Here is a 27707-nt window from a genome sequence, read left to right as displayed (position 1 = left end):
TCCATCCTGGCTACCACGGAGCCAGCAATACTAGTTAATCCACCACATTAACTACAGGGATCAGCATTCAGTACCCAAATATAAAGTTATTATTAACATCATATCAGCATGGATGACCCACGGGAGAACCCAAGGGATGGACTTATTTCCCTTACCCACTCCAAAAAGCCCTGGGCCTGACACCCTCCCAACAGAGCCTGGGGATTAGAGAAATGCAGAGTCAGAACTTCACCTCGGCCCTGCCACGTAGCTCACCAGGCAGAGAGTCGGTGCTGCTCCTCATCAGCCGCTCCTTCCGCTCTCGCAGGTAGTTGATGATCTTGTCAGTTTCTTCAGCAGTGAGGTACCTGTTGTCTGCCAGCAGGTTGATGAGGCTCTGGATGGCTGGAGGGTGGCCCCCGCGCACTCCCTCCTCAGGGCCTCCTCTCTCTCTTTCCTGCAGGATGGCTTCATCGGCCATCTTGGCTGCCTGTCTGGCAATCTCCTCACGTTCCTTCTCCCGGCACTCATTCTTGTAGCGCTCATAATTTCTGGCCACCAGCACCATGGCATCTGCTTGGGGCATGTTGCGATGCTCTGTAGGAGGAAATGACATGAGTTATTTTCTTCCATGACATATTTAAGTGCCCACCTGCTACACTCTGTCAAGTCTTTCCTAACCTCATACCAGCAAGAAAATCATTTTGGTGACAAAAAGCCTTGAGATTGAGAGTGGGGTGGTGTGGGGGAAGAGATGAAGGTCAGGAAGGGAAGTGAATGAACACTTTTGGTGGGGACATGCACCTTTGTATACGGCTGGTTCTTGGGGGGAATTCCTAGATCACAGACTTGTAGTAAAAACCAAAGAAACATGACACCCTCCCGCAGATTCAAACAGACCATGTGGGGAACAGCCACAGGAGGCAGGCCCAACAGCCTCTAGACCAGCAGCAGGAGGCCAACAGGCCCCTCTGGAAAGCAGGGCTCTCCACTGTGCTCCTCAGGACAGAGCTGGCCTACCATTTTTTAATTCATCAGTTCAGAAGTCATAGATTAAGATCAAACTGTGACCCGAAATAACCTCCTCTCCTCACCCATGGGCAACATGCTTTACTGGGTAGTGAGAGGACTCCTCAGAACTTTTGTCCTCACACATCTTGAGGACTATTCCTCAGACAAATGACCCACTGGAGATCCTTATGTAATTTATGGTTATGGGGGTAATGGGTGAGGTAGAGAGATTCTGAGTATGGTGGGAAAAGGGTTAAGTCTGTGCTGTAAGAGTGAGGAGCATGGTATCAGCTGGTGGAGTCTTAATCTTCTGGGCTCAATGCATGAAAAGCTACTTCTGAGGAGGACTTCGAGAACTGGGCCTGGGCCTCTACAGGGTCAGGGCCTTTTAGCCCCTCTGGTTACTTCTCATAGCCCTTCTGGTTACTTCTCCAGCACACTTACAAAAAGGACCCTAAATGCCTGTTATATTCTCTGTCCTCCATTAGAAATCTGGGCGAAGCAAGGATTTTGTCGCATTCAGTGGAGTACATGGCAGAGGTGTGCTGGAGCCAGATCTCAGTGGCAAGAGCCAACTGTGTATATATCTTTCCAACTCTCCCTTCAGTGACTTCATGTTGGTGGCTTGAACTGAAACATGGTGGGAGTATTTACACCATGGAGATCAGCAAATGCTATAAACGCCCTCCCCCCACACTGGAACTTGTTGTTAAACGTGTGCTAGCACACCACTGTATATACCTAGTGGCTAAATATAGTGTAACAGAGATCCACTAAGAAACTATCAGATAAATAAATGACTATGCAAGACTCTTCCATGGTACTTAAGAGAAGGGCCCTACCACATAGGAACCGAGATATAAGAGTCATTTGCCCAAAACCTTCTTCTGAGTAAGGCATAAAGGACTAATAATGGACTAGTGACTGCCTCTGGTATTTTGTCCCACTTAGGCCTCCGTACCTTGCGGGGTTCCAAACATGATGTTGACTGTGCAGGAGCGGTGAATCTGGTGTTGCTGGGTGATGACAATAGCAAAAGGAGAACCTCCCCTGCTAACATCCTCCAAGGCTTGTGACAGTGACACTTCTGTGTTAAGGAAGATCAAGTCCACTACCATGCCCAGGTCTCGCACCTTCCGCCCCACAGACTCAGCATAGTCTCTGTAAAAACAAGTAAGATCCATGTGAGCGACCAACTCCAAATCTGCATCGTTGTGTCTCAAGCCAGTTGTATGTGTTCCTACCGAGAACTCAAACCCTAGTCTACCCCAGTACCGTATTCAGGATCCAAGGATCTAGACCAATACTCTCTCTCTACCCTGGCTCAGGACGGTTGTGACTTGCTTGAGATCACATCAGAAGTTGCCAGTAGCACAGTATGATACCCAGGTCCTTCTCTTGATTCTCTAGCCCCGTGGTCCTTCCTTAACACCATCCTGCTACCTAAGACTTATGGCACTTATCTCTTTTTGGGTAGGCTGCGTAACACAGTGGGAAAATCATGGGCTTTAATGCTAGAAACATGGGTTTGGATCCCAGCCCTTAAAATTTATTTGCAAAGTTGTGAAGCTTAAGCAAGTCCATTTACCTCTTACAAACATCAGTTTCTTTACGAATAAAACAGGAGTAACATGGCTCAGTTCATATGTCATTTCTTTGACCTTCCCTCCAATCTAAATTAGATCTCTGACATTCTCTTCTCATAGGACTCATCACCTGTATGCTTTTGTCACCTGCCCCATTAGGGTGTAAGCTCCACCAGTGGAATGAGGCTATACAGCCCCAATACCTGCTATCCACCATACATATAAAAGATTTGCTGAATGCTCCTTTATATGATTACTGTGAAGATTAAAAATAATTTATGTAAGGCGCCTAGTATGGGGTAGTACATAAAGTAGGTGCTCAGAAAATAACAGCTATTATCATGTGTCCAAAAAAGCTCTCTAGAGTTAAAAGCAGCATCTATCATTGAACAAGACAGCCAAGAGCCTGTGAACTCTGCCTACTGCTTGGTGTCTCAACACCTATTTCCCTAGTCACTGCCTTGAAATTAGCTCTTTAACCCCAAACTGCTAGAAAATACATGAAGTTATTTACTTAGTACTACCTGGGGAAAGGGAACATAGCTACTGCCAAGCCTGCAAGCTGCTATACTCCTTTCTGCTTCTCTGCTCTGCCTCTTCAAGGAGAAAATGTATAACAGGGATGCAGTGAAACAACGCTATGAGCCCTAGCTTGGTAACATGGTCATGTAACAGTTCTGCAAGGCCACGGCACTTCACAAAGACTTGGTTCTTGGCTGACAAATGCAGAGGCGTGTCTCCCAAAGTACTGGGCATTTGGGTTGTCCCATGAAGGGATTATACACTACTCTGCTTGACCAGCGCCTATACCCTCTTCCACTCTCAGTCTGCATGGTTCCACAGGGCTAATCCCACCTCTAGCTCTTGGGATGGGAACATGACTTAGCCCTGGCCAATCAGAACATCCAGCACCCCTGCCAAAGTGACAGGCTCAGGGATGGGAAAGTGAGTCAGGTCAATCTAAGAAGAATTGCAGAACTTCAGGTGGAAACACTGGGAAAGAGAAGCTCTCTTTCCACTCGGCTTGCTAAGCTAAGAAGACACACGTTTAGGGCCAGTGCCATTCTGCCTCTTCAAGCACAAAACCTGCCTGAGAACAAAGGCAAATCTGAGGAAAGCAGTGCTTAGAGACTAACACAGAGACCAATTTTGATGACATGGTTTGACCCTGGATGTGGCCGTGCCTCAACTTCCCAGTTACTTTCTGCTTAAATGAAAAATGTCCCTTTTGGGCTCAATTTGAATTGAGTTTTCTGTCACCTATAACTGAAAGAACCCTGGCTAACAGAGCACTGCAATGCAAGAATACACAGCTCAAATTCAGTGGATAGAGGTGCTAAACAGGAGCCTGAATTTCTCTGACTCTTCTCCTTACTGGGGAGAAATATCTAAGGGTTCTTACTTTGTCTGTTTGTTGACCACAATCACAGAACAATCAACAGGCCTTTCGGCATCAAAGCGTCTCTGGATTTCCTCAAAATACTGACGATAAAGCTCTTCTCTACGCCGTTCCTCACGTTTCAAACGCTCTGCAAAACACCACCAGAGTAAACTGAAATAAGGACAGGACCCTCATTTTAAATCCTGAGCTACTTGTAGGCAAAGGTCATAATACTCTGAATCAATCCTCTGGTCTATCTCCTAAAAACAGCCAGTATTAATATTTTTTACTATTATAAATTAACTAAAATGTAATGCTGGATTAAAGGGCACGGCCATTTTAATGCTGCATCTGATACTTACTGCCAAGCTGCTCCCTGGGAAGGCTGGTACTAATTTATACCTCCACAGAGGTAGATTATCTAGTGCCTATTTCTCCAGACCTTAGTCAACAGTGAGTATTGTCATTCTTTTTAAGTCTTGCCAACTTGACAGATAAGAACAGTATTCATTATTATTCTAAACTGCATTTTTGCTTTTTTTTGGAAAAAAAAGTAGTGAAGTTTAAAATTAAAAATTTAAAAGTTCTTTTTTTAAAAGCAAAATCAAGTAGTAAAGTTTAAAATTAAAAATGAGATTCTTTTTTTTTTTTTTTTTTTTTTTTTTTTTGTGACGGAGTCTAGCTGTGTCCCCCAGGTTGGAGTGCAGTGGCGCGATCTTAGCTCACTGCAAGCTCCGCCTCCCAGGTTCACGCCATTCTCCTGCCTCAGCCTCCCGAGTAGCTGGGACTACAGGCGCCCGCCAACACGCCCGGCTAATTTTTTTTTTGTACTTTTAGTAGAAACGGGGTTTCACCGAGTTAGCCAAGATGGTCTCGATCTCCTGACCTTGTGATCCGCCCGTCTTGGCCTCCCAAAGTGCTGGGATTACAGGGGTGAGCCACCGCGCCCTGCCAAAAATGAGATTCTTAAAGATTTCAACTTGGCCAGGTATGAAATAATTTAAGAATCTTTAAAGATGTATTGAGAAAAACCAGGCTTTAAAAAGACATGTTTGTCTTCATTTAAAAAAGAGATGCTATTAGGTAAAAGTTATAAAAAAACCAAAAACCTATTTTGCACAGATAATGCAGATAGTCATAGTTATCTGGTCAGTAGGCAAAAAACAAGCACTTAATGTCTTCAGCTCCAATCTTTTGTTCATTTTTCTCTTTTTTTTTTGAGACAGGGTCTCACTCTGTCACCCAGGCTGGAGTGCAGTGGCACAATCACAGCTTGCTGAGACCTCAACATCCTAGGCTCCAGCGATCCTCCTGCCTCAGCCCCCCGAGTAGCTGGGACTACAGGTGTGCACCACTGCACCCAGACAATTTTTGTATTTTTTTGTAGAGATGGGTTTTTATCATGTTGCTTAAGCTGGTCTTGTACTCCTGGGCTCAAGTGATCTGCCGGCCTTGGCCTTCCAAAGTGCTAGGCTTACAGGTGGTGGCCACAGTGACCAGCATTTTGTTCATTTCTTATTGCTGGAATTTCCTATTTATTTCTTCTTGTTGGATGACTAATCCAGATGATGGTACTAATTTGCATCTTAAAAATCATTTTCAAGCCAAATGCTCTTTACCCACTAATAAGCTACTTATATTTCTTCTTTTTATACGCTGCTTGGCCAAGGCACTAGCCCTTTTTCAGATGGGGTACTGGTTATTAGTTTCCTCTCTCTTTTGTAAAGTGTTCTATCAATAATAGGAATAGACTGTTTCAGCTACTTTACCTTTTGCACGAGACTGACTTTCTGGGCCTGGAGGGCCTCGTCCATCAAAGCTATCTCTGTAACGGTCAAAATAAGAGTCATCCTTTCTCCTGCAATAGTCATCCATTCGTAGGTATCGGTCATAAGAGCCTTCTCTCCTGAAAAGTTAAGGAAATTTTCATAAAGATAAAACTGTGTCCTATCCTGAAAAAATCACCTAGAGAATTCTTTGGGATTAGACAAACGAGGTTTATATCTGGGACTCACTGCATTATCAGCTCTGTGGCTGTGATAGTTAACCTGTCTCACAAAATGATGAACGGAGATGATGCACAGAAAGCACTTAGCATAGTCTTTGGCGTACATTAAATGCAAAATAACTGGCAGGAATTATTGATATTAGTTTTGAGGAAACATTACATGTCCCTCCCTTGTGCTTTTTAAAATTATACCTACATGTATATAACAATAATTTGCCATTTTAACAATTTTTATTTATTATTTTTATTTTTTTAGTAGAGATGGAGTTTTGCCATGTTGCCTAGGTTGGTCTTGAACTCCTGAGCTCAGGCAATCTGCCCACCTCGGCCTCCCAAAGTGCTGGGATTACAGGCGTGAGCCACTGCGCCCAGCCTAACAATTTTTAAGTATACAATTCAGTGGCATTATATTCACAATGTTGTGCAACCATCACCATTATCTATCTAAAATTTTTCATCACCTCAAACATAAATTCTGTATTCGTGAAATAATAACTCCCCTCTCCCCAGCCACTGGTAATCTTTAATCTATTTTCTTTCTCTATAAATGTGCCTATTCTTGATATTTCATATAAGTGAAATCATAAAATATTTGTCTTGTGTCTGACTTATTTCACTTAGCATGTTTTCAACGTCCTTCATGCTGTAACACAGATCAGAATTTCATTCCATGTTATGGCTGAATGATACCACATTATATGAATACACCACTTAAAAACAAATCCACACAGTGGCTTACACCTGTAATCTCAGCACTTTGGGAAGCCAAGGCGGGAGGATACCTTGAGCTCAGGAGTTCAAGACCAGCCTGGGCAACATAGTGAGACTCCATGTCTATACAAAAAAATTAGCCAGGTGTGGCGGCATATGCCTGTAGTCCCAGCTACTTGAGAGGCTGAGGTGGGAGGATTACTTAAGCCTGGGAGGTCAAGGCTGCAGTGAGCTGTGATCATGCCACTGGACTCCAGCCTGGGAAACAGAATGAGACCTTGTCTCAAAGAAAAAAAAAAAATCCATTAATCTGCTGATAGACATCTGGATTGTTTTTACCTTTTGGTTATTGTGAATAGTACTGCTATGCATATTCATGTACAACTATCTGAGTCCCTCTTTTCAATTGTTTTGAGTGTATACTCAGGAGCAGAACTGATAGATCATAAGGTAATTCTATGTTTAACTTTTTAAGGAACTGCAAAACTGTTTTCCATAGTGGCTATACCAATTTGCATTCCTACCTACAATTTCTGAGGGTTTCAATTTCTCCATACCTTTCCGACACTGTTATTTTCTGTTAAAAATGTTTAAAATCATTCATACATTCAGCAAAATTTATTGAGCAGCAGCACATCTACCACTTGATAGTCACTAGAAATAAAAGGCTGATAAAATTACTGCTCTTACAGAGCTTTAGTTTAGCAGAACATACATAGAAAGAACTCAGGAAAAAACAAGCAGAGTAACTCCATATGTACCTGTACATAGGATCTCGGGAGTCTCTCATGTCTCTGTATCTGTCGTACATGGGGTCTCGCTGATCTCGAAAATCCCTAGAGTCTCTTAGATCACGAAAGTCTCTAAGATCCCTCACGTCCCGAACGTCGCGCACACTCCTGCTGTCTCTGTGATCCCGCAAGTCTCTACTATGTCTGTGGTCCCGCAAGTCTCGGGGGTCTCGAATGTCTCTGCTGTCCCGGGCATCCCGGCCATTTCTGCCATCCCTGGGCTCTCTCCTTGGACTTCCTCGAATTGGGGATCGATCACGCCTTGAATCTCGACTGTCTCCAAAGCCATATGGATCCCTGTGGGAGGCAGCAAAAAAATGCTAAGACAAAGAAATTGAAAGTAGCCAACCCATCAGCTCTTCATATGAGAAAGCCCCCACCCTCCAAGCATTTTTCTCTAAAACAGGGCAGCCAAACAGAACATGACTAAACATTTAAGGCCAGTCATCCATCTGGTCAGCAAATAGTCTAGAGGTTCCACAATCTCAAAAGATTAGGACATCAAACGAATGCATGACCAAAAACTGAAGGTTTTGACTGGATAAGTATTCATCAGGCTTTCAAAGTGAAAGTGTCTTTCCACCAGACTTGCTTGAAAGACTTTACAAGGGTAAAAAGTTGGAGGGACAGAGTAAGGAGGCAAGACTCATGAAGAAAAAAAGAGCGAATGGCACAATCTTATAAAAGTGATCAAAGGAACTATCTTTAAAGTATGGAAAATTCACTTGAAGCATCTTGGCAGGATAATAAAATTAAGGGGAAAAAAGTACTATAAGATACATACAGTAAAGGATCAAGAACAATGTTTCTCTGTTTTGTCAGGGCTATTGAGTAGTGGTATCTCTCAATCTGAGGGTTTACGTAGAACCTGATTCCTTTTTGCTCAAGATGGTTTAAAAAAACAAAAAAACAAAAACAACAACAACAAAAAAACAACCTGAACAGTGAAGTCACAGATATGCTTGGTCTGCTTGGACTCAATGTTCTTCATGAGACGTTTCAACCCACTGGAAACTCCTCTTCGACATATTTAAAATTAAAAACTTCTTACCCCAACCTCATCAGTCCCATTCCCCACTTTTCCACTTCTGACAAAATCATCTTTCTACTTATCAAGTTTTAAGTTCTTGAATATTAACTATGCTTTTTCCTCCCCCATCCCAATAGTCACTTGTGTCCCGTTCACTTTTTCTTTCCATTCCCATTGGATTTGTAAGTCCAATCCAAGCCCTTATTTCTATTCTGACACCAGTAAGTTTCCAAAACACAAAATTAAAAATCAATCTACTCGCTTTCAATTCATTCAACACATAAATACATTAACTATCCTAAAATGCCAACTTCTATGTTAGAAAGCCTAATAAATCTGACACCTATCATCTCCCTCTCATTTCTAATTCAACCTCCTCAGTTCTACTTAATTCTTATGAGATAACTCACAAGACATAATCTATTTCAATATTTTTATGATTTCTATACTTGCAATATTTTTCCTGCACTAATCCAAGTACCATCCAATCCACACAGGCAAGTTCATGTCCGATGTCTTCCAAGAAACCTTCCCTACCCTTCCTAACTGCTGATCTCTTCTGCTCCGCTCAGGGCACTTTCTATCTGTATTACTCATCTTGATCTGACATTTACCTTTTTACAACAATGTCTTATGTCTGACCCGCTTTAAGGATTACCTTCTCCGTAAAACCTGCCCTGAACTCTTGACCTTCCCCGACAAACATGCTCCTCCTCCAGTCCTTCCCATCTCAGTAAATGGCACATCCAGCTACTTAGTTAAGCCACGAAACTGGATGTCATCTTTCCCTTAAAGCCTCATCCTCCCTTCCAACCGCATTTCCAAATTTTCTCCATTCTTTCCAAGTTCTGCCCACTTTCCTTTACCTTCTTTGGCACTACTGAAGGCCAGCGCATAATCATCTCACCCTCAAACCACAGCAAGAGCCTTCTAAAGCAGTCTCATTTCTGTTTTTGCCTCTTTTCAAATCTTTCTCCAAAAAGATCACTCTACAGTGATCTTTTACATATGTAAAACCCTTCCCTGGTTTCCCACAGTATGTATTTATTTATTTTTATAGGGATGAGATCTCACCTATGTTGCCCAGGCTGGAGTGCAGTGACTATTCACAGGTGGGATCATGGAACACTACAGCCTTGAACTCCTGGGCTCAAGTGATCCTCCTGCCTCAGTCTACCAAGTAGCTGGAACTACAGATGTGTGCCACTCTGCCAGGCTCCCACAGTATTTAGAATTCAATCTACAACCTCTACCAATGCCATGAAGGTCCTGTATAATCTTGGCTCCTGTCTTCTCTAACCCTGTCACACCCTCTCCCTAGTTCACCACTCTTTGCCACACTGGCCTTTCAGCTATGACTAGCCAGCGTCTTTCCTGGTCCCTTTACGTGAGTAGCAGGAACAGATCTATACTCATTTTCCAGGACTCAGCATATAAATATCCCCTACTCCCTGATTCTGTTAGATTCAATCAGTTTACCTTCTGCTCCTAAAATTCTCTCATAGCATTTTGTTTTTACTTTTGTCATTTATCACAAATTGACATTACATATTTATTTAATGTGTCTGCCCTACCAGACTACAAGCGCCACAAGGACAAGAACTATGTCACTTTGATTCTGCATTACAAACCCACCTATGTAGAACAATGTATGTTATATGACAGATGCTGTATACATATGTTGAATGAATCTTGCTCCAGTACAAACTTCCGTAACTGCACTTACCACACTGTTCTGTAATTATTTGTTTACGTGGCTTCCCTACCAAATAAGAAGTTCTCTTGAAGGCTTTGTAGCTCTAGGATACAGCATAGGAGTTCAGTAAATGTTTAATGAATTGAATTATTCTACTAAATTGTAAGCCTCTCAAGAGCAGGCAACATGTTTTGCTCATATTTTTGTCATGTACCATGGTTACACACATTAGGTATTCATCATGATGTCATCAGCTTGTGGAAAACCTCACCTCAGCCACACAGGCACAGCAAAAACAATTTAAATGCCAACTTTGCTTCCATAAAAAATATTTGTTATATATTTTAAGGTTCACCAGCATTCCTGACTTGTGGGAGCAAACATATCGTAGATCAGGGACTTTAAATGAGGATAGCTAAGCATTATTATTCTAATTAGAATAAAGTGAAGAATAACCCAGATTCTTACTTCAACTTTCCTTATTATATCATATAATCCTCCTAACATGCAACATCTGATGTAGCGTGTAATGTGGGCAAACACTCAAGATCCAAAGAGAAAGGACAATTGCAAAGTATTTTTGGATTAATGATCAGCAGATAAACCTGCCTTGGGGAGCAAGAAGTAGTCATTAGAGGTGGAATCCAATTTCAAGTGTTCTTGGCAATCAGGGCTGAGATATCATGATTCTGACAGACCACAGACCACACACAAAGCCCTGGGCTGGTGGAAATGGGAGTGGGGCACGTCATAACATGCTATTTACCACCCTAGGAGTATTGTAAGTGCTATGTTTGGTCCTCATTCTTTTGAATCCATTGAAAAACCTTACTTACCTATCGGAGTCCATCCCTGCAAGTTGACTAAAACTCTAGATTTGCAAAGTCTGGGTTCAATCTTCCAGTTTGAGAGGGCAAGCCCCTCCCTTTCCCTCAAATAATCTGAAGTCCATGTGCAACAAAACTACTAATTCCCTCTCAAGTGCCTTCAGGGTAAAAACGTAGAAGAGGTGATATTCACAAAAGGAAAAAGAACCAAAGGCATCGTGTAGGGACAAATAAGATAATAATTTTCTCAAAAGGAAAGGCAAAGTCTTTTTTCCTTTCTCCAAAACATAAACACTATGGTAGACTGCTGTTCTTCTGGAGACAAAACAAAACAAAAAACCCTTTAGGGTTGCTTTAGGACCCAAACAAAGAACTCCTCAGAACAAAAGGGCTCCTGCTGCTGGCCCCAACATATTTTTCAAAACAAGACTACAGCTAACAAAAAGGCAGTAGTATGCAGGAACCAAAGTGCAAGAAGACAAAGCTTTCTGTGGGAGATGATGGACCTCAGATGATAGAATCAGGTTTCTGGAGCATAATAAGGTTAACAGTATCATCCCACAGCACCAGAGGTGTTTTACTAAAGGAACCAAATGCAGCATACCCTCAGGTACTACATCACTAGAGGATAAAAAGAAACTGAACAGTGGTTAAATTTCAGCACTGGAGTCCACAAACTGAAGGCAGGTGGCAAACACAACTAAAATTCTGCTGTAAATTCCTTATCTATTCAGCAGGGGGAAAAAGGCAAATACTCTTTGCCTTGAGAGGAATATAGTCACATTTCTGGGAAACATTTGAGAGGTAAGGGCGAAAAGGGTGAAGGGGAAAACAATGGCTCTGGTGGCAAGTGATGAGCTTCTGGTAGAATGTGTCTCTTCCTGAGGACTAATGGGGTGTGCAGAGCACCAGGCATTTGACAGCCTACAGAGTAAGAACTGATAGACGATCATCTTGGAAAACTGTGATGGACTTTGAATTTCTCTTTGGCAAGAGACTGAAACTTCACATCCAGGATGGTTTTCTTCGGCTTTGGTTCTACAGACGGTCAGGGAGGAAGACCCCTGTCTTTTTCTTTCTTTTCTGCAAAGGTCAGCAACTCCTTTCTTCCTTTCTGTTCACCGGAATGTCTTCCTTGGGAGGGCCAGCCTCTTTCTGACCCTGAAAAATCCTTCATTAGCTCTTCAAACTTCTGTCACAGATATACTGTCCACAAATATCATCATCTAAATGGCTGGCTGCTGTATGATGTTGATCCTCCACCAGGAGGGCTTCATGCTACTGTTAGAAATGGAGACAACAGACTTGTCCAGAATATTGCCATTAGGTAGAGGTAGGATATGAGGGTGCAATGAGATACCACACCTCACAGACCCAAATTTTACACATGTCCATGCTTTTCCTTAGGAAGCACTGATGACCTTCTCCAGCACAAACAGAACTTTCTTATTGGTAGAGGTGGCAGTTGCTGAGAACTGATGACTTCTTCAAGTGTTACTGCAGAGGTAATCACAACCTGGAATTTCTTTGTGGCCCACCTAGAACAAGGGCTGTCTCACACCCAAGGAGCAAGCAATAATCAAAGGCATTAAGGCTCTGTGGATAAGCAGAAAGCATCTCTGGTCATATAAGAAACTTGTCTACAGCCAGGTTATTTCTGATGAGCCGATACCCAATGACTTTCACCAAAGAGATACCAGGTTTAACATCTTTCACAAATATATGGGGAAAAATCCTCTGCAGAGCTTTGGATGCAGACAAGTTAATTCTATTTGTTCTTCTTTAAGTCATTCAGAAGTACAGTCTTACTTCTGGTACCTAGAGGCCACGTCTGCATAAAGATATGCTACAAGATCTGGACTGTCAAGGTGTTGAGCTGAAGATGGTAATTGAGACATCTAAGGCATGACCGGAATCATGATCCTGTCTTTGAAGAAGGACTAATGCTTAGTATCGATGCTTGACAACTTGCATGGTAACTATGCAAGGTACTCACAGAAGTTCAATGAAGTGGCCCTCAAAAGTTAAGATGATAAGAATTTAGGCTGAAATGTGATCCAGAGTAGAGATTCCTCATGCAGAGTCCTGTGCTTGGCTGGGCCAATACTGTCAGAATTATATACTGACAGCTGGAGTCATTAGGGAGGCATATTACTGAATAGAGAGCAAAGCCAGCAGAACTGTGGTTTACTGAAACATTTGAAGAGGTGATAATCCTGTGAGAACTCCCAAAGATACCTATGTTAAGTCCAGCAAAACAAGGTGTCATAAAGGTCTTGCCAGTATGCTTATACTAATATTCTTATTAAAGGTAGAAAGCGCTAAAAATGTAGAGGTATAACTTAAGGAAATATTTGCCATAGGTAGTGTTTTTTTTCCCCTGTGAATGATGCATCCCTTATGGCTGGGGGCACACAAAATGATTAGGGCTGCCAAATAAAGGCAGTTTGTTGTTGTCAACTACTGATACATTTGGAGTTATCTCAAGGCTTTGACTGGAAGCATGCACCCAAAGGAGGAGGTACCCAGTGTTCACCCTCAGTTAAATGATTTGCCCCTTCCAGGTTAATTACTTGCCCGTCTTGCCTACTCTTTGCAATTTACATCTGCCCTATTGGTATATCTTAAGAGATAAAGTATGATCAGGACAATAATTAAAATGTTAGTGCTATTCTGAATACAATGTTAAACTTGTCTTTTTTTTTTTAAGGTAAAAAACTGGGATTCTGAATACAATTTGTCTTTTTTTTTTTTTTTTTTTTTTTTTTTTTTTGGTAAAAAACTGGGACTCTTAGCTCGGTTTTTAGATGGGTTTACTAACTGTGACCATCATTCCTCCCTGAAGCAAATAAACATGACCGTATGAACTTCATCATGTTAAATAACATGCTGAGGAACCCAGCTAGGGAAATATCACCAAGGGGAAGACAGATTGTTAATGGAATTTGAATTAGCCTAGCTGTCCCTCCTGTTGATCGTAAATAAAGCAGTAAGTCACTGCCCTATCCACACCACCAAATGACCTCATTTTACAATTGATTTCTGAGGAAGGTGATATTTTAAAAGGCATACAAAGGTGACTTGTATATTTATATAGTTGGTAAGGAGCTCATTTTATTTTTTGAGACAGGGACTCACTCTGTTGCCCAGGCTGAAGTGTAGTGGTGTGATCACGGCTCACTGCAGCCTCAACCTCCTGCACTCAAGTGATTCTCCCGCTTCAAAGCCTCCCCAGTAGCTGGGAGTACAGGCAAGAGCCACCACGCCCGGCTATTTTTTTGTAGAGATGGGGTTTTAAAACGTTGCCCAGGCTGGTCTCGAACTCCTGAGCTCAAGTGATCCGCCCACCTCGTCCTCCCAAAGTGTTGGGATCACAGGTGTGAGCCACTGTGCCTGGCTAGAAGCTCATTTTATAAGGCCCTCTCCAGTGTTGTCTGTATGTTTGTTTGTGCGGGGACTATTATTAAAAAAAAAGCATAAAACTATTTCTAGATTGGGGTGAATTAATATTTTTAATTTAATGCTCTGGCAAGGGCTATTACTGGGTTCCAACCAGGGAAGCTGGTCATTCCCCAACACTGCAATGTTTGTTGAATATCTACAACCAACTGGAAATGCTAAAAGCATTTGGTTAAGTATCATTAACAGGATGATATAAAATACCCTTCTCAATCCATAACAGAAACAGGATCTATTCTCTATTCTGCAACGTGGCTTGTTTGTTGTTGTTGTTGTTTTTGCCTGCAGAAATACACAGACATTATCCAGAGATCACCAAGTATCATGGAGACAACAGAGAAGGGGAGGATTTTACTAGTGGAGTCAGTGTCTTTTATAGTTACAAATTCCACACTCCTGGTAAGTCACCAGGAAACACATACGTTAGCGCTCTTTGGAAATTGGATACACACATGTCCTTTCAAGCCACCTGGCAACTAAAGATTCCAATGGGAACCCTGTACTTCTGACCATTAGATGCAACTCTTATCCACCTGTATTCCATTCTGTACTGGGACAATAAGGAGTAATACAGATAGGACTGCCCAAGATCTGTGGCACGGTTAGATGAAGGCTAATGAAAGTAGACATTATACGGAACTGCTGAAGTTCTGCAGGATTTATGTTCTTCAGGATACTCACACATACACACAAATCAACCAACAGAGTATTACCTGCAAGCTGCAGGCATTCCTTAGAGAGAACAGACAGAATACCAATTTACATGTCCACTTCTGCAGTGAAACCAACGAATGGCCAGGGAATCCATATGACAGCTGTGGTATATAGCTGTAGCCATGGTATTGGATTCAACTCTGCTGCACAGGCAGAGTGGACAAAGACTCCAACTGAATGAAACCAGCAGCATTACCTTGCCCTTAGGGTCTGCTTAAACTCTGCAGAGTGGGCATGCGTAATCTATTCCTGGTAGCTAGAACGTCACATCCAAGTACGAGTATATACATGAAACACACAGCGGACATTCTTTCATATAAGTAGGTAACAAAATACAGGTGTTTTTGTCCAAAAGCAGGACAGCTCTATGTTATGCGTAATGCTCAGTTAGTTGGGTTCACAAGGTGACCAGTGGAGCTACCAGTACAGACGAGGATTCACTGTATGCAGCACTGTCCAGTTCACTGTAGGAAATGCAGTTTACTGTGGTACGTAGTTTAGTTATGTTTCTGGGGAAAATTGGATTTTTTACTTAGAGGCAAGGCAAAATCCATTAATCCATTTGGGCCTTGAAGAGACACCAGATATGAAATATATCATTCGTATGAAATATATCATATCTGTCTGCCCTCTACACAAAACTGCATCCACTTGTGTGCTGTTATGGGGCCAGAACAATTGAATACAGTATCTTTATTTTTGGTGTAAATGATATCATTAATAAAGCTCTTCTTTGAGAGAAGGGACCAATTTAATGTGTATATTGAGGGTACACACCAGGATTATCTCTTTTGTATACACTGGAAGGAAGAATACATTGGGAAAACACCCTCGATTTCCGTGAAAGCTAAGAAAAAGGGAGACCTTCGAGAGCTGGAGTGTTTTGCCCTTTTTATTTCCCCTCAAACAGGTAACCCAAGTATGTGAGCAAACAGGGGATCTGCAGCACAGGCACAGCAGCAATCTCTCAAGCAGCACTTCCCGTAAACCTGGGTTAACATCTGGACCGGCAGCCATTTGGAATGAAGAGTCGAATCTCTGCTGCCCACTGCAGTGCAGCATGGCATACACCAATGACTCTGGGGCACTCCTTCTGCTCTGGAGGCTCCCAATGACACGTGAGCTGGGGACAGACAGAGGTTTATCCTCTTCCAATTGCCTGCAACTCATGTTGCAAGCTGAACTTGCTGGATTTGCCACCGAAAACACAAAGCTTCCTCTGTATCTCCTGATGTATGTTTAAAAAAAGCAGCAAGGCCCTTCACACAGGGTTCATGTTCTTATTGTTTGCTTGAGCGTTTCACTTGTTGGGGGGAAGAAAAGACCTTTGGTGAACGAAGCTGGGCTTAACTCCCCAGAGCCCAACTCTCCCAAGGTAACTCACGGCTTCAGGGTACTTTACCTTCGTGTGGGGCTGGGTCTTGATGGAGCCGTATTCATATTTCTTCTTTCCGCTGCCTTATTAATATCTGAAAAGAATAATCAACCCATCTGTTCAATGCTACGGAATAAAAACAAGATCATCAGCACATTTCAAATGAAAGCAACAACAACAAAAAACTACAATGACAACCAGATGGTGTAAGAAAAGCCATTCAGCAGAGACACACTGTCACTTGGGCAATTTTTATTATTGAGTTAAGGTAGTACATTGTCACGGCTTGATAAGAAATGTCCCTTCGTTTTCTAGTTAACACGCAATTTGTCTTAAACTAATTTCGTCAATGCTTTAACACCCTGCCAAGACCTAGACCTAACACATTCCCTCCAAGGGGAGGAAAAGGTTGTTTTCTAAACTCTTAGAAAGCAGCTGTAAGATTCTTTTTGTGAGGAAGAAAGTGGGGGGGAAGATAAGGAGAGCTTAAAAAACAAAAGAGCAAAGGCAAATAATTCTATTTTATGTTACTAAGAAGTAATAGCTGGATTTCATTGTCTTAAAACTTCCAATATCCCATGAAGCAGGGCCTCCTGTTAGTGTGTCTTGTGTTGAATTCCACTGGATAGAATCTTCCAGAATAACATGCAGGAAAGAAAATTATTATTATTTTTAATAAACAAAGAATATGACCTGTTAACACCTACAACCTTCACAGACAGATAACCAAGAATAAGGACTGGTATTTGGTATAGTAGGGTTAGGTAATAAAACACTCCTCATAAGTTGTTTTCATTAGAGAAGGCTGGCATACAGAACTAGATATGGGAGAAAAGTAGAATCACACAAGCTTAAAGAAAAGCAAATTTGTATAGCTAAAGCCTGCTTTGCTAAAAACAAAGAATACCCGCTTTACAAAAATTGAAGTGAATAATAAACACCATGTATTAAGAAATCTATGCCCCAAAATAATACCTGACAATTTTCATGACTTAAAGCTAAATAAATACATTACAAATTTCATACTTCAGATGAATTAAGAAATAAAACTGCTTTCTGCTGCAGTATAGTTTGTTCCCTTTTCCGTATTAAACAATTAATAGTGTTATCTAATGACATCAAACGGTATTAAGTACTCACATAATTCGAGTGCTTTAAAATAATAATTATATATTTTAAAAATCCCAACCAGATTCCTATCACATGAAAGACCACAGCAATAACAAGAAACTTGGAGGTCTGGTAGAGATTTTATGCTGCTATGTTGCCTTTGAGTTCCTGTTCAAATGAGGGTAATCTTCAATTCCATTTTAAATCAGAAGTCTCTAATTTGTCTAGAAAAATGGCTTCTGACAAAACTGAAGATAATATAAAGCTAAATAGTGAAGTATATCTTAAATTGATTCTTACCTTTTCAATTAAGCAGGTTTTAAAAAAACCTGAAAATATTTTCTATGTAATACTTGGCCAGTAATATCTGACCATAGCTTTGCTACTGCATGCAGTACTTTCACAATTTACAAGTCTTAAAGTTTATAATGGTCTAAATTACAAATTATATAATGACAGGCCTTATAGGGAATATCTAGTTCTATTATACGTAATTGTGAAGAATACTAGTTCAGGTTTACGACTTACTGAGTCTGTTCGCTTACTGTGTACCACTTTCTAATTATACAGGTTGGCTATGATTCAGAGAGAAATATAATATCTTTGAGTATTTCAAGTAGTTTTCAAGGTGTCTCTGGAATACACTGGGTGTGTATTAAGATTAAAAAATATATATAATATGACTTCAGCAGGAGTTCATATATTATTAAATGGTCTTGTGAATAAAGAAAACTCACATCTAAACACTGACTAGACCGGGCAAACATTCAGGTAAGAGTACAACACATACAGTATTACTTTAATTGGTAGGTTTCTATTACCAATAATTTTCCCTTTACATATGAAAAGGAATATTACACTGTATAATTATAGCCAGTTTTGTGAGCACCTACATACAGAACTGGGGAAATCACATGGTCATGTACACTATAGCTTTGGAACAAACCAGTTCTAGTTAGAATGAAGGACATAAATATTTTACTTTGAAGCTGGTGAAATCTTTTTGTAATTACCTGAAAGATTAAAGAACATTCAAGATTATATCTTTACACCATTTTGATTGTAATTTGCCTCCTAGTATCTATTTCCATTGGGTAGTCCAAAGTATTTATATTTGACAGCATGGGATGTTTCTTCTGCAAAAACAAGAATTCTCAGATCATTGTCTCATTTTAGGGTTTAGTAAACTTTCAGTGTAGTATGTCAAGTATCTGTTTATTCATCTCTATTTAAGAGTTCCTTAAATTTCCATCTTGGCTGACGTATGGAGAAAATGAGACCCGGATTTTTTTTTTTTTTTCTATCTAATAGAATTGCTCAGATTAGGGTAGGGCTGGGGAGTTTTCAGTGAGAGTTGTAAAAACACAACCACCAACATTACTGCCAATCCCCATACACCCAAAAAATCCTAACACACGTGCACATAGAACTTTTGGGAAATCCACGCGTTCAGAAATACAGAATAAATAACTTTAAGGAACTAATCACGGAGAGCAAAGATTTAAGAAGTCAAGAAAAAACTTGCATCATCCTATTTTTTTGTCACAGAATTTGAAAACCTGTCCATTGGAAGCAGGGGGTTCATTTAAAAAAGTTTTTCTTTGGAAATGCAAATATTGAGACTGCTAAAGCACCAACTCAGGGCTTTACATAAAAGGAAGAAACCAGAAAATAATCCACAAAACATGTAGGAAATGGTAGAACCATTTTAAACCACAAAAGAATGGGGTGAAGAATTCCCAAAGACACAGTATCTAATCTATAGTTTTATTTTGTATTAAATGATCAGATTATTTTCTCCTAAATCCTTATAGAGAGATATAATCAACACCAAGGAAATAGAAATAGTGTTAATGTAAAGAAGGGAAAAAAGGTAGAAAGAAAATTTGGAGATCTTTCTGGACATTAGATGGGGAACTATGATGGGAGAAAAATCAATCAACAAGCGGGAAGTGGCAACTTGGGAATCTCTTCCAAGGAGAGGTCTAATGTCTCCTCTGAATAGAAAAGGGAAGAAATGGTACTTCTTTCCCCTTCTGCTATACTGGCCAACTGCTCTTAAGACCAAAAGTCATCTCTCAGTGTCTTCTCCACTTCAGTTTGGGTGGTACTTCTATACTTTGTTAATTATACTAGCAATGTGAATGCCATTCAAAATAATCATAATCACCATGAAGTGCTTTACCTTGGCCTGAATATCTATAGTGTCCAAGTGGTGGTCTGAAAACAGTTAAAAGCACTTCTCAGTTAAGAATTTTTAGACAAGAAAAAGAGCTTTACATACAAGGAAAAAAACTGGAAAATAATCTAGAAAACATGCTGGAAATGGCAGAACCATTATAAACCACAAAAGGGTAAGGTGAAGAACTCCCAAATACACAATATCTAATCCACAATTTTATTTTAGACTAATATGCCAGACAGCGTTCATAAAATGGTCCTTGGATAATGCTATAAATAAAAATGCATGTTTCTTTCACTCACAGTACCAAAAACGACTTTGTTCTACCTTTTAATTGTACAATCATAAAACAACTCTTTTCACCTTAAAACCAGATTTTATAGTTCACAAGCTACAGCCACAGAAAACAATGAGGACTAGGAATAATCAGAGCGGTGTTAAAGAAAATTTCCAGGAGGCCATTGCTTTGGACTGAGCTCCTGAACTACGCCCAAAGACCAAACCAAACTCATGATGAAGTTCCACGCTATCAAGCCAAGACAAAGATCTTTTTCTGACGTTCTGCGAAATCAGGAGATACATAATGGCCAAATCCACAAATAGGCCAGTTTCAGCCAGCATGAAAAGGAAGTCTGCACTGCTTTACCATTCACAAGAAAAGTAACTCTAAAATGACCAATCCGCTTTTTGTTCCTTGTCTCTGCTCTCCTCAGTTCCCTTCTCTGTTTATAAAGCCAAACTCCTCTGCTCAGCTCATTGGGACACTTGTTCTATTTTATACAATGAGGTGTTGCCCGATTCTAGAGTTGCAAATAAAAGCCAATTAAGATCTCTAAACTAAGTGTGCTGTAATTTTGTCTTTTGACAGCCACATGAACTTAGCTGTTCAAAGAACCCAGAAGCCTATACTGTTTTAATAACTGACTACAAATGACATATAAAACTCTCTAAAAGGCTTAGTTGAAAACCAACTAACAATCAAGAATTACTAAAGTAGAATTACATGCTGATAAAGATAATGGCACTTGGAAAACCATGCTGACAAGACAGCGAATATCACACATTAAATTCCCCAAACTGGGAGGGGAAATGACAGGACTTCTCACTAAACTATATTTATGAAGACAACTTTGATGATATATTGCAACATCAGGGATACTGTACTGAGTTATATTGTAACAAGTCAGGGATAAGAGAATGCTATGCTTGCTCTTTCTAAATCAACCCTTTAAGTTCACTTTGAATACTACACCTTCCCTCATATTTGATTATCTCCTTTATTCTCCAATTAAAATAATTATTACACCTTTAACTGTATTAGAATATTATTCCTGGGAACAGAAATGGGGCAAACAATAGTTTATACTTACAGAATGCTTATTTTGTTCCTGAGCCTGTGTACTAAGAACATTATGTGTATTATTTCATTCAATCCTTTTACAACTCTTGGAGTTAACTACTACTATAATTTCTACTTTGCAAATAAGAAAATTTGAAGTTTAGAGAAATTAAGTGACAGGCTACACAATTATCAGGAGGCAGAGCTGAGACTCAGACCCAGGTCTTTCTTACACCAAAGTACTTAAACATTATGCTATGCTGCCTCCAACAGGGAGTGGAAAGACATGCTTTCCATTTAGAATATTCTTGCTAGGACTCCCTGATCAAATACTGATGGAACCTGGAAAAGGTCCAGTTTTTGCTAGACACTCCATTGCTTAAATGCCCCAGAGACACCCAATAGGGTAGAACCTACTTATTCAATGACCACTTCAGTTTCTATTACCTCAAACTACAACGTTTCTAGGGTTTGCTATTAACATTCACCACAACTCTTCCGACAAAAATTATCAACATTTAATTTCCTACCTTTCTTATTCTTTTAAGGAAAGGGCATTTGGCTGGGGATAGCAAATCTGAGCTGTGGTCCTTACTTTGGGAAACCTACTCCAGTCATTTGATTTCTCTGAATCTGTATTTCCTTTCTGACAAAATGGATATTCTGCCTGTGTTAGCTATGTTGACTCAAGGAGAAAAATCAGCTGAGAAAAAACGATTTTGGATTTGCAAAGGTTGAGCTAATCTAAACTACAAAAAAAGAGTCTGAGCTGCAAAAAATTTAAAATACAGGTTTATTTAAAACTGGCAAATTTTCAACTAAACTGTACAAGTGGAGAACAAGTGATGAAATTGAAAAGGATAGCTTATAATTAATATATTGAATGCTTCATTGATTCATAATGTCAAATGCCTACTATGTGTCACACATGTCCCAGGCCTTACACATGTGGAAATGACACGGCTAAAGTCCTTGCCTTAAAGAAGTTCATTTTTAAAAAAGACAGGGTCTCAGCTCTGTTGTCCAGGCTGGAGTGCAGTGGCTTGATCATAACTCACTGCAGTCTGAAAGTCCTGAACTCAAGCGATCTTCCTGCCTCAGCCTCCTGAGTAGCTGGGACAAGACGCATGCACCACCACATGCAGCTAATTTTTTTTTTTTTTTTTTGAGATACCATCTCCCTATGTTGCCCAGGCTAGTCTTGAACTTCTGGGCTCAAGTGATCCTCCCACCTCAGCCCCCCAAAGTGTTGGGATTATAGGCATGAGCCACCATGCCTGGCCTGGAGTTCACTGTTTATTTAATAAAGGAGAGGCACAAGTACACAGATAATTACAATATAATCTAAAGTGGGATTATGGCAGAGATAATGGAGTCCTAATTTTGTGTATGTGTGCGGCAGGCAAGAGGAACAGAGCAGAGAGGAGACCAGGAAGAATGTGTGTATGGAGGGGGTGGGGGTGAATGGGATGGGGAGGAGGCAGGGAAGTCTTAAAAATAACATTTAAACTGGGTCCTGAGGAATGAGTGGGAGTTTAACAGAAAGAGAAAAGTCATCCCAGAACATAGAAAGGTAAAGGAATGGTGTGAAGGACATAATAAATTAGAAAAACTACAGGAAGTTTGGTGTTGGGAACACGGGGATAGGAGGAATAAAAGAGAGAGGAATAACATGAAGCAAGTGTTACACTAGATCCAGATTGCAAAACACTTTGCTATGGACAAGGAAGAATCTAGTGGCAAGAGGGTCTATTGGGGGCTATAAACTGAACTACCACAGAGTCTCAATGAAGCCAAATTAACGAAACTTTACGTATATTATCCCCAAATGCGGTGAGGGAGTATTTAAATGTAAGACATTCAAAATATTGCCCATTTTAGTAATGTTCTTCAAAGACCATTGGTTTGACACTGAAGGAGAAAAAAATTGAAAAAGTCATGATTTTACTTTCAATAAAGGGCTCCCAAGTAGCTAGGAATACAGGTGCATGCACCACCACCCTGGCTAATTTTTTTGTAGAGACAGGGTCTCACCATGTTGCCCAGGTTGGTCTCAAACTTCTGTCAAAAGGGATCTTCCCACTTCAGCCTCCCCAAACGTTGAGATTACAGGTGTGAGCCACTGTACCCAGCCTTAAGATACTTTACAGAGCTAAAAGTATACGACAAGACATTCTGTTTTCTAATGCAATTTAAGCTGCCCTGATCCTTGCCTAAAGTTGTCTGGTCTTTACATAGGATGTCTGGAAAAGTTCTGATTCTTATGAGGTGAACTATTTCCTTAACATAAAATTGGTCCAGTTGACCTACTATCTCTTTTTTTTTAAGTGAAAGGATAAAGAATGAAGATGACCATCCCCATAAATATTCGTATCTGGTGGTAACAAAACCACCATTTAAAAAGCAGCACTCATGCTGGTATTACACATTTAGCTGTCAATATACTTCATATTTCTCTAATGTACTGCTGCTTGAGACAGTGGCTTTACCCTGATCCTGTCATTAATGACTCTCATTAATGAGAGTAACATAGAGGATAATTCTGTTAGTCATTGCTCTTTTAACTTTTTGACAGTTTAACTCTGCTTAAGCAGAATGGTCTAAACAAATATATGTGCTGTTCACAGGACAACTATTTTGGCACAAAAAAAGCTGATATTGAGCTTTAAAACACCTGTCTCAAAGATACGCAGTAATCATTAATAAACCACAAGGTATAGAGAGAAAATATAGCGTAGTAGAAAGAGTAGTCAGTTCTGAGGAACACTATTACTTCAAAATATTCATGAGAGGATAGCAGGAGAAAGGCATCAGGATAACTTCCTCTCTCGGATATTGACATTGCATATATTTAGCATATAAATGCCTCTGAGAAGTTCTGGAGTAAGGACACCACTATATCTCAACATTTCCCAATTTTGCTTGACCCTGAAATCAATTATTTCCAATGATGTCTTGAATATGTTCTACTAATTATGTGATCTGGGGCAAGAAATCTAACCTCTTTGAGTCATCATTTCCCTATATGTAAAAAAGATCATACTAGTTTATCAGTCTCATAAGATGACGGGCAGGAGCAAATGATTTAGTATTTACCATATGCACTACTGGCTGTTATGTTATTATCATTACTACATTAAGAGTAACAGTGACTTCAGGAATAGACGTTTCATTCTTCACGTGGGGAGTCAAAAAGAAGAGAACAACGTAAACTGAAGGGAAGAAAAAGTTTAATATATTTCCTGTGCAGATTTTCCGTTCTTAAAAGCACAACTAAATTTTATTAATCCTCACAGTAGTAAAACATTACACAAAGGCACTGCCATCTGCAGGTCATAAACATGGACTGCTTGCAATGATTATTTAACATGAAGTTTCAAACCATTAAATCTTTTCTCATCAGACTTCTAATGTCTTTCCAAAAGTTGTTTATTCTGGTTGGACGCGGTGGCTCATGCCTGTAATCCCAGCACTTTCGGAGGCAGAGGCGGGCAGATCACCCGAGGTCGGGAGTTCGAGACCAGCCTGACCAACATGGAGAAACCCCGTCTCTACTAAAAATATACAAAATTAGCCGGGCGTGGTGGCGCACGCCTGTAATCCCAGCTACTTAGGAGACTGAGGCAGGAGAATTGCTTGAACCCGGGGGCCAAGATCGCACCACTGCACTCCAGCCTGGGCAACAAGAGTGAAGCTCCGCCTCAGAAAAAAACAAAAACAAAACCATAACAAGTTGTTTTTTCTTAGCTCTCAAGCACTGGTAGATAAGTTTCCATTTGCTGAAGTTCTGAAACGGACGCCGGGCTTAAATCAAATTCTCAGAAATGTGAAGAAAATGACCTTAGCCTTACGTAAATTCTACATTGTGATCATACCAAGGTAACCCCAAAGAAACATGTTTTTAACAGGGGGAGATACACACACACACACACACACACACACACATTTTTTTACACAGCCTTTGAGGGGAGGGGAAGAAAACTTGAATAAGCCTGAACTGACTTATCCGACTTTCCTGTCAATGATTTAAATTAAATCTGCTCTTACATTCACATAAACAGATCTTATGAACACACCATTAACTTACAAATAAATTAATCTGTCAATGCCTCCTTTAAACTTGTGGTGTTCACAGGTATGCAACATTGAGCAAATTGAATCTAGAAAAACTCCTTCCGATGAGCCTTGCATAATGGATTCGCTAGGACATTCTACAAGGAAAATCAGTGTTTCTAAGTTTTAGGTTAAGAGAAGTGTCAGAGGTTTCAAAGGCAATCTGAAGAGTGACTGATGAGCTCAAGGAAAGGCAAAGAAATCACAATAAAGGAAGAAATGGATGTTAACAAATAGCCAAGTGATTTCTCATATCCACAATGCAAAGCATCGGCTTTACTGGTTGCAAAAAGTCGACACAAAGTTAGTTTTCACACCCAGACTGACTCATACAGAAAACATTAAATTAAGAGTTGTCAAAACTCACAAAAGCTTCCCCAGCATTTGTAGAAACATCTTTTTATGAGCCATCAGGGGGCTACGACATCACAACGCTGTAAGAAAATTGAGGCACACTGGGTGCACCTGAGTGGACACAGTTCTTGCAGTTCCCTGGGACTAACAGTTTTAAGTCAACAATGAGAACAGTTTACAACAAGAAAGCTGTTACATTATCCGTGAAGATCCCAGGGCTTTCATAGAATCTGCTTTGCCTCAGGGAAAAATTCTGTGCACAGGGTGCAAGCCAGAAGAACCACAATTAATCAGCTACTCCTCGGGCAGCGTTTCCCAAAGTGTGGAACGCAGAATAATTTCAGGAGGAACAAGGACACACTGTTTATTTCAACAAACAGATATTTATTTTTTATAAGCATTAGAAAAATAACTGGCTTTCCAGTACCCGGTTTGTGATTGAAGTTGCCGCCTTAAATATATTTAAGGAGAAAAAAAGAGTCAGTTTGAATTTTTTTAAAAATGTAACATTTGGTAAATAGCAGTACAGATGGTCCACGGACATAAAGGTGCAACGCGAAACTGAAACGTGGGCAACGCCGTCCTAAGAAAAGCCCCCCTCGCCCGCTGGCGGGGAGCGGACAGTGCCCCGCGCCGGGAGCCTGGAAAGCCGGCCGGATCGGACGCTGGCGCTGAGCTACGTGGTAAACCCGGGCACAGTTCCTCTCCCCGTTCTCTGGGCCCGAGGTCCGCGCCTACAAAACGCGTGGGGTGTCACACGACAAGGAGACACCCCGAGAATGCGGTCAGGGGCCGCGAGGCGGTGGCGGGGGACAGCGCTCCGCACACCGCTCGGCGCTGCACGCCTGGAGAACGCCCGGTGCCACGGGCCGCCTTGGGCCCGGTTCGAATCCCGACTGCGCCACTGACTCGCTGAGGACCCGCGAGCGAGCGACTCCACCGTTTCGACAGGCGGGTGCGGGGTGTGCGGCTCAACCAGGGAAGCCTTGAGGACTCCTAGTGACCGACCGTTCGTGCACAGACAGGCGGCTGCGAAGCGACGCCGCCGACCTGCGTCCACCACAGAGGACCACAGGCCGCCTCAGCCGGCCGGGCCTGCGCCTGACGGGAGCCGGAGGCGGCCGCGCCCCGCACCGGGCATGCGCAGCACCGCGCGCACCCGGAGAGGAGCCGAGACCGTGGCCGCGCGTCCAGTGGGCCTTCCCGCCTCAGCCTCCCCGTCCGGCCAGGCCTCCCCACAACGGCCTGCCCGTCAGCCCCACGCGTCGGCTGACGGCCAGCGCTTCCCGGCACTCACCGCTACCAGCGCGGCGGGCTCCCGGCCGCTCCTTCGCCTTAGGCCCGCCGCTGCCGCCTCCGCGTCGGCCCACCTGCCCGCCGTAGGACAAAGGCGCCACCAACCGACCGGCGCGGGCACGAGGCAATGGCGGCCGGGCGGAGAGTAGAGATGGGGGCAGAGGGCGCGCACGTAGCGGTAGGCGCGGCAGTGTCGCAAGACCGCGTGTGTTTACGGCAGGGCTGAGTTGGGGCGTCGATCTCCTTGGCAATGAGGGCCGGGGAAGTGGCTCCCGGGCGGGAGTTGAGATCGCAAGGAGTTGCCTAGCAACAGCGTCCTAGGCTGAGGATGGGCCTCAAGGTGGTCCCCCCAGCCCCCGCCCCAGAGTACTTTCCTTCTGTGTTCAGAGCACATTCCCTCCTCCCTAACTGTGGGAACAGAACATTCAAATCCCCAAATACCTTGATTTAGTCTTGCATAAAACTGAAAGCAAAAACCCTGAATCCCTATACACGCGTGTATTGGAGAATATATATAGTCCTGTAACCTCCGGATCACAAGGAACAAAGAGAGCAGAAAAGTGGAGAAAATGTTGTATTTAAATTTACATTTAAATAGGCTCTGTACTCTATTAGTTTCACTGACAAGCGGCAAAAGGCTTCTGGAGATATAGTCACAGGTTCTTCTTGAGTTATTTATTCTTGGAATATTCGTTCAACGTCAGAAATTTCCCGGAATGTAACTGTTGACCGTGAAGCCTGTAAA

At 41.6% G+C, this 27707-nt stretch overlaps 1 protein-coding gene across 5 annotated transcripts in view; it reads right to left on the bottom strand.

The window, feature by feature from the left end:
• NCOA5 (nuclear receptor coactivator 5) overlaps nt 1-27109 on the bottom strand; it is a 29241-nt gene extending 2132 nt beyond the window's left edge. Inside the window, exons 1-7 of one of the 5 annotated variants that reach the window (XM_030826018.1) lie at nt 26964-27103; nt 16596-16662; nt 7438-7764; nt 5727-5863; nt 3979-4105; nt 1952-2151; nt 233-576 (exon numbers count right to left, since the gene is read on the bottom strand). In XM_030826018.1, the coding sequence (XP_030681878.1) occupies nt 233-576; nt 1952-2151; nt 3979-4105; nt 5727-5863; nt 7438-7764; nt 16596-16633 (1173 nt within the window). In that variant the 5' untranslated portion in view covers nt 16634-16662; nt 26964-27103. Of the gene's footprint in view, nt 1-232; nt 577-1951; nt 2152-3978; nt 4106-5726; nt 5864-7437; nt 7988-16595; nt 16663-26963 lie in introns of those variants that run through there. The other 4 variants (XM_030826017.1, XM_030826019.1, XM_012512020.2 and 1 more) reach the window with 4 other exon arrangements.
• Nucleotides 27110-27707: the final 598 nt, after the last annotated feature.

Source organism: Nomascus leucogenys, chromosome 13, assembly GCF_006542625.1.
Source record: "Nomascus leucogenys isolate Asia chromosome 13, Asia_NLE_v1, whole genome shotgun sequence".
Taxonomy (NCBI): Eukaryota; Metazoa; Chordata; class Mammalia; order Primates; family Hylobatidae; genus Nomascus; species Nomascus leucogenys.
This window is presented reverse-complemented; position numbering and strand designations above follow the sequence as displayed.